Source organism: Tuber melanosporum (assembly GCF_000151645.1).
Source record: "Tuber melanosporum whole genome shotgun sequence assembly, scaffold_158, strain Mel28".
NCBI classification, from domain to species: Eukaryota; Fungi; Ascomycota; class Pezizomycetes; order Pezizales; family Tuberaceae; genus Tuber; species Tuber melanosporum.
The window spans coordinates 1-16605 of record NW_003298817.1 but is presented as its reverse complement, the minus strand read 5'-3'; the positions used below and the strand labels follow the sequence as shown (position 1 = coordinate 16605).

The 16605-nt window shown below is 43.8% G+C and overlaps 1 protein-coding gene; it reads left to right on the top strand.

Moving 5' to 3' along the window:
• Nucleotides 1–15312: 15312 nt before the first annotated feature.
• Nucleotides 15313–16504, top strand: GSTUM_00003104001 (uncharacterized protein). XM_002836667.2 has 2 exons: nucleotides 15313–15561; nucleotides 15615–16504. The coding sequence occupies exons 1-2, from the start codon at nucleotides 15420–15422 to the stop codon at nucleotides 16397–16399; spliced, it is 927 nt and encodes a 308-aa protein (XP_002836713.1). The 5' UTR covers nucleotides 15313–15419; the 3' UTR covers nucleotides 16400–16504.
• Nucleotides 16505–16605: the final 101 nt, after the last annotated feature.

Below are 16605 nucleotides of genomic sequence, written 5' to 3'. Positions count from 1 at the left end.
CGTTCAGTTCTTTCATAGTCATGAACGGCACCAGGGTCTTGTGGTCGGTTAGAACTCGGACTGGATGGTCGTTGTTCGAAATGTATCTTCTCCATTCTTTTAATGCTTAAACTATTGCTAATAGTTCTTTATTTGCAACATCGTAGTTGCACTCTGTGGGGGTCATTGTCTTGGATCGATAGGACACTGGCCTCCATTTTCCATCGTCGCATTGTTGCGATAGTAGGCCTGAGCATACATATTTTGAGGCGTTCGTCTCGATCATTGTCCTTCGGCTTGGGTTGAAATGGACCAATATAGGTGCCGATGTTAGATGCGTTCGTATTGCATCATATGCTTTTTGTTCCGTTTCTCCCCATTCCTATTTCTTGTCTTTTTTCGTTAGGTTATAGAGTGGTTTTGCAAGCCTGCTAAACCCCTCTATGAACCTTCAATAAAAGTTGCAGAATCCCATAAAGCATTGAATATCTGTCTTGTTATTTTGTTTGGCCCAATCCCATATGGCTGCTGTTTTAACAGGGTCGACCTTGACTCCACTTCGATTGATAATAAATCCAAGGTATTCTGTTTCTTCCTTATGGAATTCGCATTTTGTTGGTTTGATCTTCATTCCTGATCCTTGTATTGCCGCCATGATATTGCTGATATCTTTTTGGTGTTGTTGTATATTTTGCGAGTATATGAGTACATCGTCCAAATATAAGATGCAACATATATCGAGGTACTTATTAAGTACCTTGTTGATCCATCTCTTGAATGAAGCCAGTGCGTTGGTTAGCCCGAAGGGCATAACCAAGTATTCGAACATTCCGTATCTTGAGGCGAATGTAGTCTTCCATTCATCTCCTGCCTTGATGTGTATATTGTGGTATGCATCTTTAATGTCGAGTTTGGTGAAGTATTTTGCTAATCGTAGTCTGTCCAGTGCTTCCCCAATCAAGGGTAGTGGATATCGGTCCTTCTTGGTAACCGAATTGAAGGCCCTGTAGTCCACGCATAGTCTCATTTTTCCGTCTTTCTTTTTGACGAATAGTATTGGGGATCCTCCTGACGCGAAAGAGTCTTGGATCCATCCTCTCTTTAGGTTTTACTCAATGTACTTCCTAAGTTCTTCGAGCTCTGCTTCCCCTAGGGGGAATAACTTCTTATAGGGAATCTCTTTTGTCTTTCCCGTTTTTGCGTCTTTGTCCAGCAGAATTTCGTGGTCGATTCCTGGTCATCGAGGTGGTAGCTCCATAGCTTCCTCTTCTTGGAATAGATTTGTGAATTGGTGATATTCTTTTGGAACCAATTTTTTCCATCCTTTTTTCCTTTGGTATTTCTTGTCCTGGATTGCTAGCTCTGTGCTGATGTTGACTTTTGCTAGAACCGCGTTTTCGTCTTCATATGTCCATTTGAGAATTCCTGTTGTATCTCCTCTTTGATAATATCGTCCAAAGGCTTGTCCTGTGATCTCTTTGATCTCAATTCTTTTTGTTGTATCGAGCTGGTTTTGGTCCGTACTTCCAAATCCCTTGTTTCCTCTTATGGTTTCTTCCAGTTGATCTACTTGATGCAGATCCTCTTTGTTGATTTTTTCGATTATCAACTGTGCGATTCGATCGCCTTTCTGGACTTGGTAGTCCTCTTGAGCTAGGTTGGCCAGGACCACCTTGATTTCACTGGTATAGTCGACGTCGATCACCCCTGCCATGGTCATGAGTCGGTGTTTGACTGCTAGACTACTGCGGGGTGTTATTCGTCCATAGGTGCCTTGTGGGAGTCCAATGGCTATTCCCGTCACTCTCGTTGCCTGCCCGTTGGCCGGTATCTTGATTCCTTCGTTGGCATATAGGTCGTGTCCTCCTGCACCTTTGGAACCCTTGGTTGGCACTTTTGCCTCTTGGTCCAGTCTTTGTATTCAGACCCTCTTGTCTTGCCGCATCTCGGTAAACTTTGCATTCAAAGTTTCTTCCTCCGCTTCTCGTATCGGTATTGAGTAGACCATAGGTGAACTGTTGAGACATTGTGTCACACATAATTGGCTTGTAAAGGTCATCTTGTTCTCGTTCCAATCGATCGTCAGATTATGCTTCCGTAACCATGGCATCCCTAGGATTATCTCATTATTCTTCAGATCTGGCACTTGGAAGGTTGCCATTTCCCTATGGCTGTCAATGTCCATGTGTACTGTCGCCGTATGGGTTATAGGACCCATAGCGCTTGGTTTTCCATCCGCTAAGTAGACTTGTCTTGCTCTCTTCGCTTGTTTGATTTGGAGGCCGTATTTGTGGCATATTTCTTTGTCGATGAAGTCTTCAGTGGCTCCCGAGTCGAGCATTGCATATATTGTTGTTTCTTCGCTTTCTCTGTTGTATATCTTCGTTTTGATCATCACATGATCTCCATCTTCTTCTCCTCTTTGCGTGTGTAGTGCCGTGTAGTAGTTCGCTAATTTTATGGGTTTTCCAGGTCCACATCTTCGGTCTCCCAGACCACCGTTTACTGGGGACCCTCTTCGCTTTCCGCCAGTGAATCCTCTGCTGTCATTTCTCGGATGTTGCTTCTTTTTTGACTTTTGGAAACGATTATTTCCAGCAGCTCTGTTTCCCTGGTATCCGTTGTCCGGTCGGCTTCTGTATTCTCGTATCCGATGTCCTGCTTTTCCACATCTTAGGCATAGTTTCCCATTCATCCTTCTGGCGTATTCTTCCTTAGACAGATTCAGAGCAGGCCCTGCTCTTGACTTGTCCAATTCCATTGGTTCGCCTAGTGGTAATGCACGACTTTGCTCCTCGAGGTGCTTGCGGTTCAGAAGGTCCCTTCCACATTCCTGGATGATTGGACCACTCTATGTGCTATAGTATTTTCCGAGTTGCTCCGAACCATGTTTAATTTGCTTTCTTTGTCGATTGCCCATCTTGCAAATCATTCGGCTGTCGTATAGCGCAGGTCAGAGATTCCCCATCCCTCTCAGAGTCTCTCACTGCAGTTTCACAGGAGGATGATGTAGAGAGTCGCATCATCAAACTCGGCCTCGTATTCCAACAGTCGACATTCGTTCCAATATGCTGAGAACGTTTGTTTTCATTGCTGGAGTTTTTCTAGCTTTCGTCTTGCTGTTTCTGTGGCATTGGGATCTCCAAATCATTCCAAGAATGTCACCTTGAACTCTTCGTATGTGAACCATTCCCCCTGCTTCCGTCCATCTTGGAAGGGCATGATCCATTGTCCCATGAGTCCTCTGACGTAGAGATTCCACATATGGAATCTTAATCTCATCATGGTGATCTCCGTATCCCTTAACGGCAAAATATCCGTCGCATTGCGCTAGGAATATTCTTAGCTTATCTTCGGCTCCTTCGTATGTGTCGGGCTCCTTTGCTTTTGGTCGTTGTACATTTCCTTGCCCTATATTTCGCGTAGCTGCAAGAAATGCCTGAAACTGATATTCAGTCATTCCAAGTATGCTGGTTCCTGGTGCTGGAGCGGCAGGGACTGGTGGCCCAGGTACTGTGGATCCCGACATTCTCTCAGGTCGTCGAGTTCCAGCCGGAGAGCTATCGACTGGTGATCCTTTCTCTGGAGTTACTTGACTTGCTGCTCTCGAGGGTTCTGCTGAGACGTGATCTAGGGCGTCGCTGAATCCTCCTAGATTAAGATTTTGATCGTCAATATCAATATCTCCTTCCCTGTCTGGGTTGAAGGATGCCGTCTTGTATCGTTTGGCGTCGCACTAGGTGACGCTTTGTAATGTCAGGATCCCTCTCTGGATAGTTAGTGCTTGGCGACGTGGAATGATACTTCTCTTTCTACCTTCTTCTTTCTTTGCCTTATGATAGCTCTGGGACTCTGCCTACGTTACCGATAGTACAAGACCCTTGTCTTCTACTGAGAACGCCTATCGTAAGCTTTCTCTAATTCTTCTTCGTAAGGCACCTTCCTTGGCGTAACGATAATGTTGCAATAAAGATAAAGATCGTAAAGGTGTTTTATATTCGTTAAAGTAATAAGTAGGAAAAGTACTTAGAACAAAGCATGAAGAACCTATCTTCCTCGGCCGCATCAGCCTCCTTATATAGTGTTCTTACCGCCTTTAGTCATGTGACCTAAAGTGGTCACATGTGCGAAACTAAATCATAACAAACTAGTCATATGACCGAAGTGGTCACATGCTCAAAACCCATGACCTCATAGCGAGGTCATGTGCAAAACTCATAAACCAATCATAACGCAATAAACAAGTCATATGACTCGACTGAGTCATATGCACAAAACCCATGACATCATAATGAGGTCATGTGCGAAAAATAAATCATATACGCAAGGCTTACCCGTAAGGCAAACTCGTAAGGCATACTCGTCAGGCGCATGTCCCATGACTCATACTTGAGTCAAGTGCGAAAGCATCACAAATCCCACACATAACAAATCATATAACTTGAATAAGTCATATATGCGAAACAATAACATACCTGTGACTCATAACCATGTATCACGTGAAAACCCTTTCCTCGCTAAGCCACGTCCGTGACATATGGGCTGATGATCATGCTGGTACTGCTGAGAATTTGATTGTTTCTTTCTCATATGTCATTATAAAATACGGTATCATAGAATATAATACTGAATTTTACAGTAAAATACCGTAAGATACAAACCGGTAAACTTACAACTACGAACCTTAGAGCGGAGGCTCGCTTAACTATTGTGACTATAAGGAGTGAACCAAAGTGAACAACTGTAACGTGTTCGCAAGGTGCTAATCACGTTATCGGTATTAGATACGATAATTGGCGGGTGGTCTGCTCTTCCAGAGAGGAGGCGAGAGCTGAGAACTAAAGGAAGCTTCGAGAGCGTACTGGGGAACAAAGAAGTAACCATTCAACCAAGTATATTGAAATACTGTCTGTCGAAGTCTGCCTTTTCTATCGTAGAAACAGGCGGTCTTTAAATACACAAATCTGTTCATGTCTAGTATGAACGAAACTAATCCAAGGTATCAAGCGATACACTTTGGTAAAACTTCTTAAGTATCAAAGCGATACTTAAAACAAAACATAAAACAAAACCAAGTATCAAACGATACTTAAAACAAACCAAGTATCAAAGCGATACTTAAAACAAAACATAAAACAAAACCAAGTATCAAACGATACTTAAAACAAACCAAGTATCAAAGCGATACTTAAAACAAACCAAGTATCAAAGCAATACTTAAAACAAAACATAAAACAAAACCAAGTATCAAACGATACTTAAAACAAAACATAAAACAAAACCAATAACCAAGTACCCGTACCGGTTACATTCCCCAAAGCAAAACAACTGTTTAAAACAAACAAAACCTAATAATCATCAAAAGCGGATTCCGAGAAACTCATAGCTTTAGTTTCAGCTAAAAACTCTTCATCGTAAGTGTCACACCAGGGACAAGAGGAAACTCTAAGGAAACACTGAGACTCGAAGAAGTCTAAATCACAGTAGTCACGAATACCAGATTCGTGCTGTACATCAACCCAAGCATGATCGCAATCAGGACAGTATTCAATCCAGAGGATTTCGAAATAGTCTTCAAGTTGGATAGCATCGCGGTTCAACAACAGTCCAACAATCTGTTGTCGCTGCCTCACATTGAGTTCCATATAGTTTGACATCGTTATGGTATTCGGATGGTGATTGGTGACTAGATAAAGTTGTCGAGAGCCTGCTCCATAGCTTGATTCTCCTCATCGCTACTCTTGAATTCCGATTTAAAGTATGGTGCCCAAAATCCATCTCTAGTTTCGAGTTCTGCATGCCATCGCTCAGTTTCTGGCATCGTGGGTGTCCAGCACATAGTGATGTAGTTGATTGTTGGGGGAAGGGATCCATTCGGCATATTGTCTTTCTATCATTCGTTCACCATATCCATAGCGTGCTCAAGTCCTTCCAGTGGTTCCCAACTGTTTTCGCTCGTTGGATATCCTTTCCATTTGACTAAGAATTGATCATTTCCATGCCAAAGCCGGTGGTCTCGGATTTCTTCAACTTCCCATTCATCTTTTCTCTCAATGATGATAGGTTCGGGTCGAGAGTGGGTTCTTCCAGGGAACTTAGAGTCATCATTTAGATGGAATCGTTTGACAGCAGAGGCGTGGAATACTGCAGTATTGCGGCGGTACATGCGTCCATCCATCTGGACAGTGTAGTTCTCTGTTTGTTCGTCAAAGAATAAGACCTTAAAAGGTCCTCGCCATCGGGGTTGCAGTTTCTTGCTGCGTCCAACATTGGTGATGAACATGTTTCCATGTACTATGAGCATATCACCTGGTGGAATAGGGACATGTTTGCGTCGTCGCTTCTGAGCAGTAGTGGTGCTTCAGAATCGGGCAGCCTTAACAGCTTGGAAAGCGTCATTCCGAATTGCTTGGTGGCGGTTTAAGTGGCCATCGGAGGCAGGGACTGAGGAGTTCTTGAATAGAGTTGTGGGCAGGAGAGGGTATTGGCGGCCAAAGACTGCCTTGTACGGTGACATCTCCAAGGTATCTGAAAATCCGGTGTTGATATATGCAGCGAGCTCAACAAGGGCAGGTTCCTAGTTAGTTTGTCGTTCAGTGATCATATTCCTAATTCCGGTCTTAACTTCGCGAATCTTTCTTTCTGCTTGGCCATTTGTCTCATAATGTCCAGGGGCAGCCATCATGTGGTTTATTCCGAGGGAGGTCAAGGTTTGCTTCCAGAATCTGGCGGTAAAGCGGGGATCAGCATCACTGACAATAGATAATGGGTACCCATGGGGGGTAAACAGGTATCGTTGGAGGTTATTCCAGGTGTCTTTAGAGGAATCGGTAAGTTTCATTGGTATGAGCCAAGTGTATCCAGAGAATCAGTCCACAGCTACCAAGATGGTGTCAAATGCAGCGGATTTGTTGAATGGTCCTGCGAAATCGATGGCATATGATTCGAATATTTCACATGGTAGTTGGAGGGTCTGCACTTTTCCTTCATGTAGTTGTGTTCGCTCCTTGTTTGCCTGGCAGAGTTCACATTGTTTGACGAAATCGCGGAAATCATTGCGCATCTCAAGCCAGTAAACATATTCTGAAGCATATTGAAGGTTGCGGTCCGCACTGTGGTGTCCTTTGTTTTGAATCTCGGATATGACATATTCCCTAATCGTTATTCCGTTGAACATATGGCCTTTTGGTATGTGTAGGCAATGTTCGCCGTAGCGGGTGCTGGTAAAGACCATTCCGTTGGATATGTTGTAGGGAGCAAGATCTCCATACTTGGAGCTATCCATGGCTTTGAAGAAAATCGGGTCATAGCGATATCCTGCTATCATTTGGCTTCGGAAAGAGGAGGTTAATTCTTCTGTGGTCGATCTAACAACTCGTTCATCCTCGATTAGGGATCCTCTTCTTGGTTCGATAGGGGCTTCCACTTCCGCAAAGGTTTTGTAGAATTGACACCGATGCTCGGGAATAGTAGGGGGTATGACCGAGACAATGGTTATCATATGTTGTATACACATAAAGGCGATCTTACAACTCCATATAGTGGTCGTGAATCGATTATGGGAGGGGAGGATGGCGGGGCTGACTGTAGGGGGTGTAAATAGGATATTGCATCCACGTAGGCTGCTACTTGTTCGAGTTCTTCAACGCCTTGGTATCGTGTTGGAACAGGATTAAGGGTATGAGGAGGTTGGGTCGATTCATCTTCATTGATCATCTCTTCTGCTCCTTCTATGGTGTCGAAGCTGGTATCTTTGGAATCGTCAGCAGGCATATAGTACGGTCGCTGGTATCGGTTGCCGAACTTGATCTCAGTCTGGTGAAAAGGGCAGGTGTCATGATAACAGTGGGACCAGTGGAGTCTGCTTTCTTCAAGTTCGTGAGGAGGTGTGCTGCAGAGTGTGCAATCGTCTTTCCATTCTTCATCAATGTCCTTTCCTCGTTCTGTCCCGGCAGCACTGTACATGTTGTAAGAGAAAGGATTGGAGGGAGCGGCAGAGCTGGCGGTAGCCATCGATGGTTCTTGTTCATAGGAGGTGTCGTCAGGGCTGTCCTCGCTTTGTCTTGTGTGGTCGTAAACAAGAGGGGGGTCTGTGATGTCTTGATTCTCATATAGGCGGGAGAGAGTATCAGCTAAATAGTTCGTTCTTCCAGGGGTATAGATGATTTTTGCATCGTATTTGCGGATCTCGCCTATCCATCTCGTTCTTCTTCTTCCAGGTATTTTTTCTGTTTTCAGATTAGTGAGAGGTTGGTGGTCGGTGATAATAGTGAAGGTATTGCCCATCAGGATGTGGTTGAAAGCGGCGAGAGCATCAATCACAGCAAGGGCTTCCTTATCTGTTGTTCCCTTGTTCATCTGTGAGTTAGTGAACTTCCTGCTGTGTAATGCCGCTGGCCTCGCCGTTTCATGGGAGGCCCCTTGCCCAACCCATGCTCCAACTCCAACATCCGATGCATCAGTAATCAGCCATATCGGTTCTGGTTTACTATAGTTGATATGTTGAATAACGTTGGCGTTTTTAATCAATTCCTTGATGTTGGGAAAGGCTTGGTCATGAGTGTGGGTCCAGACAAATTCTGCATTGCCGGTAAGGTCTGTGAGCAGCCCTGTCACAGTGGCATGGTGTGGGAGGAACTGGGAAATATAGTTGACTAGTCCTAGGAATCGCATGAGTTCCTTTTGATTCCGGGGTGTTGACCATTCCGTTAAACAGGCTATTTTTCCATGGGCTGCATGTATTCCTTCATCATCTATAACATGTCCTAAGATATCGAGTTTATCGGCAAACAGAATTGATTTGTTTCTGCTAGCGTAGAATTTAGCTTCCCTTAGTTTGGTATAAACCAGTCCTATATGGTAGGCATGTTCTATTTCGGTGTTCGAGAAGATGAGAATATCATCAATATAGACCCAAACAAAATCTTGGAGGTATTCGCTTAGGAGATTTTCCATAATTCGCATAAAGGTGGCGGGCGCATTCATATCACCTTGTAACATAACTCGGCTAATGAAACTTCCGAAGGGTGTTTTGAAACTGTTGTAGCATTCGCTTTCTAGGTCTAACCTTGTTTGGAAGTAGGCATCGCTTAGGTCAATTTTACTTCGGAATCTTGCCCGTCCAACTGCATTTAGAATCTGGGTTTGGTTTGGGATAGCGGAGCTGTCCATAACTGTGTTTTCGTTCCGTAGCTTAAGGTCAACCAAGGGGCAGATTCTTTTGCCATCTGCTTTGGGTTGAACAACCATAGGAGCGGCACCTGGGGCTTCTGCCTGGTAGATGACTCCTCTTCTTTGTTGTTGGTTGATCCAATCACAAAGTGGGCTTTTGTATGCGTCAGGAATAGAGTAGATGGGTTGGTTCTTGAGATTGGAGGGGTCTCGGAGGCGGATGTGGTGGTTCACCTCTCTCATAGGCCGTAGTTCTTCGGGTATTTGATCAGGGAAAATATCAGAGTATTCATCCAATAGTTTTTGGGTAGTTGCTTCACAGACTGCGGCTCGGTACTCTCCGCTTGTTGGCTTGCATGAGACTCTGACCTTCTGATCTGGGAAATCGATGGTTGATTCCCCACACCTGATTATAGCTTTGTGGCGATTCAGGAATGGCATGCCTATTAGGGCATCATATTTGGCTAGGTTTCCAATCAGTATTTCCAGGGGGGGTAGTATAGCAGAACCAAGTCGAATAGTCGCAGAACAGGTTTTATGGCTTGTGGATCGTGATCCCTTTACTGCCATATTGACTGGTATGGGTTGGTTAAGGTCTCGGGTTGGGAGTCCATGGACAGAGACAAAGGCATTACTAATCATATCTCTTCCGATTGCGCCAGTGTCGAATAGGACTCGAGCCCTTTTGCCATTGATCAGGATAGTACCTTCCAGAGCGCTGTGTGCTTTGAATGTAGCCGGAGGTCGAACACTGTTGCATTCCACATCGATATATCTGATATGGATCTCTTCATATTCACTTGATTGGGCGTTATGGCTATAACATTGTTGGCCGATGCCTCTTGCTTAATTGCCTTTCCTTTTCCTTTCTTTGTAGGACAGTTCTTTGCCATGTGCCCTGTTTTTCCACCTTCAAAACATTCTCCATTTTGCCGTCTCGATTCTTTGGAGGATTTTGTTTTCTTCTTGAAAACCCATGGAGTATCGTCTTCAGAGTTGCTGGAGGCTTTGTGTCGTGGCTGGCTGTTCCTACTAGAGGATGTCTGTGTTTTGTAGGCCTTCGTCTCATGGAGAATGGCGTCCTTTCGTTCTGCTCTTGCAATTATTACTGCAACATCATCGCCATCTTCCTCGAGTGGTTCTACTTCTCACCGGAGGGTAGGGTGCATGGTGTCGTAGAATCATCGCTTCAGGATGTATTTGGAGATACTTCCTCTCACCATCCAGTCCTTATACATTATTAGGTCCGTAGCCACATCGGTGATTCATTTGACATGCGTTCCGTTAACTTGCTGGAGCTGGTTGAATTTGTTGTATAGGAGGTCGTTGGTTATAGAGGATTGGAATCATCCTTTCAGGTAATCGAGAACTGTAGATCCTCTTAATCTTACATTCCCGCCGAAATCCTTATAGCATTGGTGGTATGCGTCGCTTGCCTTTCGTTCACAGAATGATCCAATGATAAGTCCGGTTGTAGGGCCTTCCACATCTTTTCCTTGTAAGAGTAGGAAGTGTGAGAGTTCTGTTACCCATCGTTCAAAGGCTTCAGGTTTGAGGTCCTTTCCTTCTCCTGTGAACTTTGCTGGTAGGTGGAGTTTAAACTTAGGGGGTTCCAATGCTGCGGGTACCTCCTCTTCTTCAGGCCTTGCCCGAGATTTCCCTCCTCCAGAGGGCCCTCCTCCTGTGCTAACCATATCTGATTCGCTACTGGATTCGGGGTCGATTGGAGGATCAAAGGAAGGCTTCTTTGCTGGAGTAGAAGGGAATTCTCCTGGAGGTTGTGTATCTTCCATGTTTGCAGGATCGCCCGGCTCTTTAGCAGAGCGCCGTGGTTGTTTCTTTCTTGTAAGGTCTTGCCGTGGAATTTGCTTCCAACTCCTGGTCATCAAAGACTCTATCTTGGCTTTAAGATGAAGCCGGATGTGCTGTGATTCTGCCGCTTCTCTCAGCTAGCATTCTGAGGTGGATATCGATAGGTTGATCAGGACTAAATCCGGGGACAGGTTCTTAACCACTTGGTGAGGTTAAAAAATGTAACGTGTTCGCAAGGTGCTAATCACGTTATCGGTAAAGATACGATAGTTGGCAGGTGGCCTGCTCTTTCAGAGAGGAGGCGAGAGCTGAGAACTAAAGAAGGCTTCGAGGGTGTACTGAGGAACAAAGAAGTAACCGTTCAACTAAGTATATTGAAATACTGTCTGTCGAAGTCTGCCTTTTCTATCGTAGAAACAGGCGGTCTTTAAATACACAAATCTGTTCATGTCTAGCATGAACGAAACTAATCAAAGGTATCAAGCGATACACTTTGGTAAAACTTCTTAAGTATCAAAGCGATACTTAAAACAAAACATAAAACAAAACCAAGTATCAAACGATACTTAAAACAAACCAAGTATCAAAGCGATACTTAAAACAAAACATAAAACAAAACCAAGTATCAAACGATACTTAAAACAAACCAAGTATCAAAGCGATACTTAAAACAAACCAAGTATCAAAGCGATACTTAAAACAAAACATAAAACAAAACCAAGTATCAAACGATACTTAAAACAAAACATAAAACAAAACCAATAACCAAGTACCCGTACCGGTTACAACAACTATAAAGATAAGTATAAAGGAAGTAAAAACTTCTAGCAAATGTAGAGGGACAAAGAACAACGTAGCCTAAAAATGGTACTTGAGGTTATAGACTTAATGCCTATTATAGGATAGAAATCAAGGGCTCTAATTGGTCGAGTGTAAACCCTTATGTTCTGAGGCAGAGTGAAAGGATGAGGAAATTACTTAGAATAAAGAATAAAGAGCCTATTCCCCTCGACTCTACTAACCTCCTTAAATAGTGCTCTTCTCATCAATCCTAATGCTGATGACTCATAAATATGAGTCCTGTGCAATCCTCCTAAACAAGCCAGATGACTCAAGTGAGTCACATGTGTATAACCCATGACTCATAATCAAGTCACATGTGAAATATAATAAATCATATCATAAAAAAGTCATATGACTCATGTGAGTTATATGCGTATAACCTATGACTTATAATTAAGTTATATACAAAATATAATAATTCATATGTGTAAGGCATAGGTGTAAGGCATACATGCAAGGCACACATCCAATGACTCATATTTGAGTCATGTGTGAAATATAACAATTCATAACGTAACAAGTCATATGACTTTGAATAGGTTATGTGCAAAACCTATCACATCCATGACAATAATATAACAAGTTATTTCATAATTACCACTGTAATACTGTTAGGTAGAGACTATCCATATAAACTCAGAATTGTCTAAGCCAATCAAAATTCATTTTCGTAGATAGAGATTTGCCTCAGAATGCTCAAATAGGTTACTTGTTTCATTTATGACTACTAAGAGTGAAGTGAGAGAAGGTAAAGTAAGATTGAATGATATAAACAATATTATATTGTTAAGGTTTCTTCTCCATTGCTTGATAATGTCTAAAAGCTTGGAAGGCACTTTAATATTTATATTCTGTGTCTGAGTATTCACATACTACATCTATCTCTTATACAAATTATATACTTCTTTTAATATAACTTACAATATAGTGTATTCTCCTGAAGTGCAAATACTTAGAGACCCTGAAAATAATGACACTACTCTTGATTATTACTATTTCGCTAATTGGGAACTGGACTGTTTCTATAGTAATTAACCTATCTTTAGAGTTATTAGACTTATAGCCTAGTTCTCAAGTTGAACTGTGTTGGCCCCAGTTACCTCTCCTATTAATAAAATAATCAGTTTTATCTGCAGGTCATATCTGCAAGAGTAGTCATAGATACAATCTTCTGAGGTTGCTGACTTCAAACTTCTATAACTCCTGATCCAACTGACAAATATTCTCTGGATAACTTCCTACTAATTTGCATGAAGTCATTCTACCAGATTAACAGATAATCCCTCTGTTGGCAACTCTTGGTTATCCTAAACAATAGGGCATTTATCGTTATTCACTATTTGGATTAATTCCCACAACCATGATCCACCCCTGAACCTAGTTGTAATACTCTGTAAACTCTATTGGCTACTTTAGTCGTGTTCTTTAAAGTTCTAGACTTTTCTAATTATCCTAGGGTAGATGAGCATATATTGGCTCTTCATAGAGATCCTCTAATATTTATTATTATGTTTTTGTGCGAAAATGTCTTATTACTTATAGCTTATATCTAAGGTATTCCATCTTTAAAACATGGCAACTCTCCTAGTATTTGACAAATTTACTCTGTTCTACTCCCGAGGTCTAGCCAAAGGTCCCCTTTTATATATCTTACGAACAGGATTCAGTTGGACAGATAGTAGAAATTTATACAGTGTTATTCATATACATTTAATTCTGTAGCACTATAGTCACAGAATGCAACAAAGATCAATATATATGATAATGTACAGACCCATAAGGGCGCCGGAGAAGAGTATTGGAGACCAGAGATTCCAATTCCAAATGGTATTACCTTACTTTGGCTGGTTCCTAAGTATTGGATCTTAGTATATAACGATCCCTCCTTGGATAATTAGTTCTTGGTGATGGAGAACGATACTTCTCTCTTTCTTCTGTTTCTTTCCTTAGTCTTATAATAGCACTAGGCCTTTGCCTATGTTACCGATAGTACAAGACTTTTGTCTTCTATCGAGAATACCTATCGTAAGCTTTCTCTAACTCTTCTTCATGAAGAACTTTCCTTAGCATAACGATAACATTGCAATAAAGATAAAGATCATAAAGGTATTTTATATTCATTAAAGTAATAAGTAGGAAAAGTACTTAGAAGTCAATCTAATTTTATTTAAACTCGTACCGCCAACACTGGCATACGACAAGCCCCCACTAGCACAGGGATACCGCTAACCAGTATACCACTAATCCTAAGCTAACTAAGACTACGGCCCCGCACCTGCCATCCCCAAGTCATGCCCACACGAGAACTAATTACAAGACTATCAAACAACCCAGTGCCCGCCCCGATCCAAGTCCGTAGCCCCTCTGATATGAAGCCAACTAGTACGAAGCATAGCTGAAGCTGAGTAAAAGACCGACCCAACCAGGTTCCTCGTCCAAAAATATAAAATCACTACCGCCCGGTCTGAACACTGTCCCACAGAACCTCCACCACAATAAAAAACCAACAAAACTAAAACAAATATAAACTACAGGCGACACAATGGCAGAGAGAAGATGACCAACATGTCCACCTCTCGCATCCGCATGCCCGGCCGTCAACGCTATGAACCCACTTTACCAAGTGCCTCCGAAGAGCATAATGGTGAGGAGGACCTGTACCTGCTGCCTGTCCCCTAAAAAATAAAATCCATAAACAAAAAAAAAATTCGTAGAGGTGGTGATAGACCTAAATGGTCAGTAGGGCCTATCTCCCACCCGTGGTACCTTGCCCCTGCCAGCCATGTCCGAAACCAAACTAAAGAAACCAAACAAACCCTACAAAACCAAGCACGCAAGACCCAAACAAGTCCAACCAGGTGGTCGCAACCCACTATCCGCACAGGTGGCCATCAGCCAACCGGTCCGTCAGGGAGCTTTACAGTACTCAGTAGCTTCATCCAACAGCCCAAGCCAGACTGGAAACACTTAACTAGACCTTGCCCAGCCTGACGCAGGCCCAACCGGTGCTTACAGGTGCCTCTCCCCCCCCAATCAGCCCCCCGCAAGCCCCACACACCAGACGCCACAGAGCCCATCCAGCCCCCCCAGCCCCTCAGACAGATCAACGATCCAATAGCCATCGGCCTCGGATCTCCCCTACCACGAGAAGGAATGGCTGGGGGAGAATGAGCTTGCTGGATTTTGTTAACTGACATTGGTTACCTTGTTGACCCACTCTGCTGAGCCTATCGTGTTTTAGAGAGTGGTTTCCGTTGAGATCTCCTAAGGTGGATCCAATGAGTTTTTTAGTTACTTTTTTGTACAAGTACCTGACCCTTGCACAATATTGTACTTGTATCATGCCGCAACCTCTCAAAAGATTCCTAACTCACAATAATATGGGATTAATCCTCAGTTGGCCGAATATAACCGACTTAGGGTCAGGGTTAACTCATTCCGAGGTCTGCCGTACAAGTATCATATGATATGCCCAGCAGCCAGACCCTCTCCCAACCAACGCTTCAAGCAATAGCACAAGTACCATAATTTAAGTATCATACCATCCCCCACTTTCAGTTCTGTACTTCCTATGATGGGCCAGCGCCGTATGAAACTACCATAGAACACCAGACATGACATTGTGGCCCAACAAACCTATTTTCGAGTCCGACTTCAAGTACTCTTCGCTCGATGAAGCTATAGCGACACGAACCCTCAACCTAAACGCTGGCGAATACTCGGCGACGTTGCCGAGGGATTGGTGCATCGGCTTCGGTTCACACCCCACCGAATCCAATTGTTCTACTCTCGCTAATGAGGGAAATTAGTTCCGCATGGAGGATACTTAACGTCGCTCCTGCTCCATGCAGGAACGAAGCATATGACCACCCATCCGAAGCTGTCAAAGCTAAACCAGCCGCATCCAATCCATAGCGCCGTGACCTTCCTCTCCCGATGCACTCCTGGGCCGGCGAAGCTCGTCGCAGCGGTTCTCAAGACCGGACGGCAATACACCTTTCTCCGGGTATCGCTCTATCAGAACATTCTGCTCCTAGAAGCAAACATCGTATTCACCCACATGACCGAGCACGAGAGGGGCCCCACACTAAGAACCTTGCCCCCTCCACCACCGCCACCCCACCCCGACGGGCCGTGGGATATAACCGGGGCCGATCCCCTCGGTGACGCCCGCCCCGTCTCGAAGAAGATACATTATAGAACCACCCCTGGCAGCCACTTTGGGAGCGACAGGAAGAACTCCCCGAGCGTGCGTGAGGAATGGGTTAGGATGGCTGATGGATCGAAATTTACCATCACCTCGTTGGGTTATCTCAGTGATATGTTCCTCCCGCTGCCGGAGAACTACCCTGAGATGGGCGAGGCACAATGGTACCCAACACTTGCCTTGTCGGTCGAGGTGAAGAGGGCGCCCAAAGGGGGTGGGTGGGGCGTGCTGTTCCGCAGGGTTGAGAGCAGGGTCATTGAGAATGGGAGGATGGATATGACGGTTGACTTGTTTGATGAGCAGGGCAGAATTGTCGCGATTAGCCATCATGCCGCGATCATGGTGAGTGCGGAGAGGAACCGGCCGAAGGTTGCGGCGAAGCTTTAGATTCGGTTTCTGTTTCTTTATTGTGCGGTAGATTAGACCCTAGTCTTCACGGGTAACACTCGATATCAAGTTGTTATTCCTGCTGTGGAGGTTCAAAAAAATATATTTCATCCTAATAAAAATACTGTACTGTACACTACAATGCTCGCTCCACAAGGACCGTACGGCTTAGTCGCTCCTCCGCAGTAAAACTGCATGAATGTGCA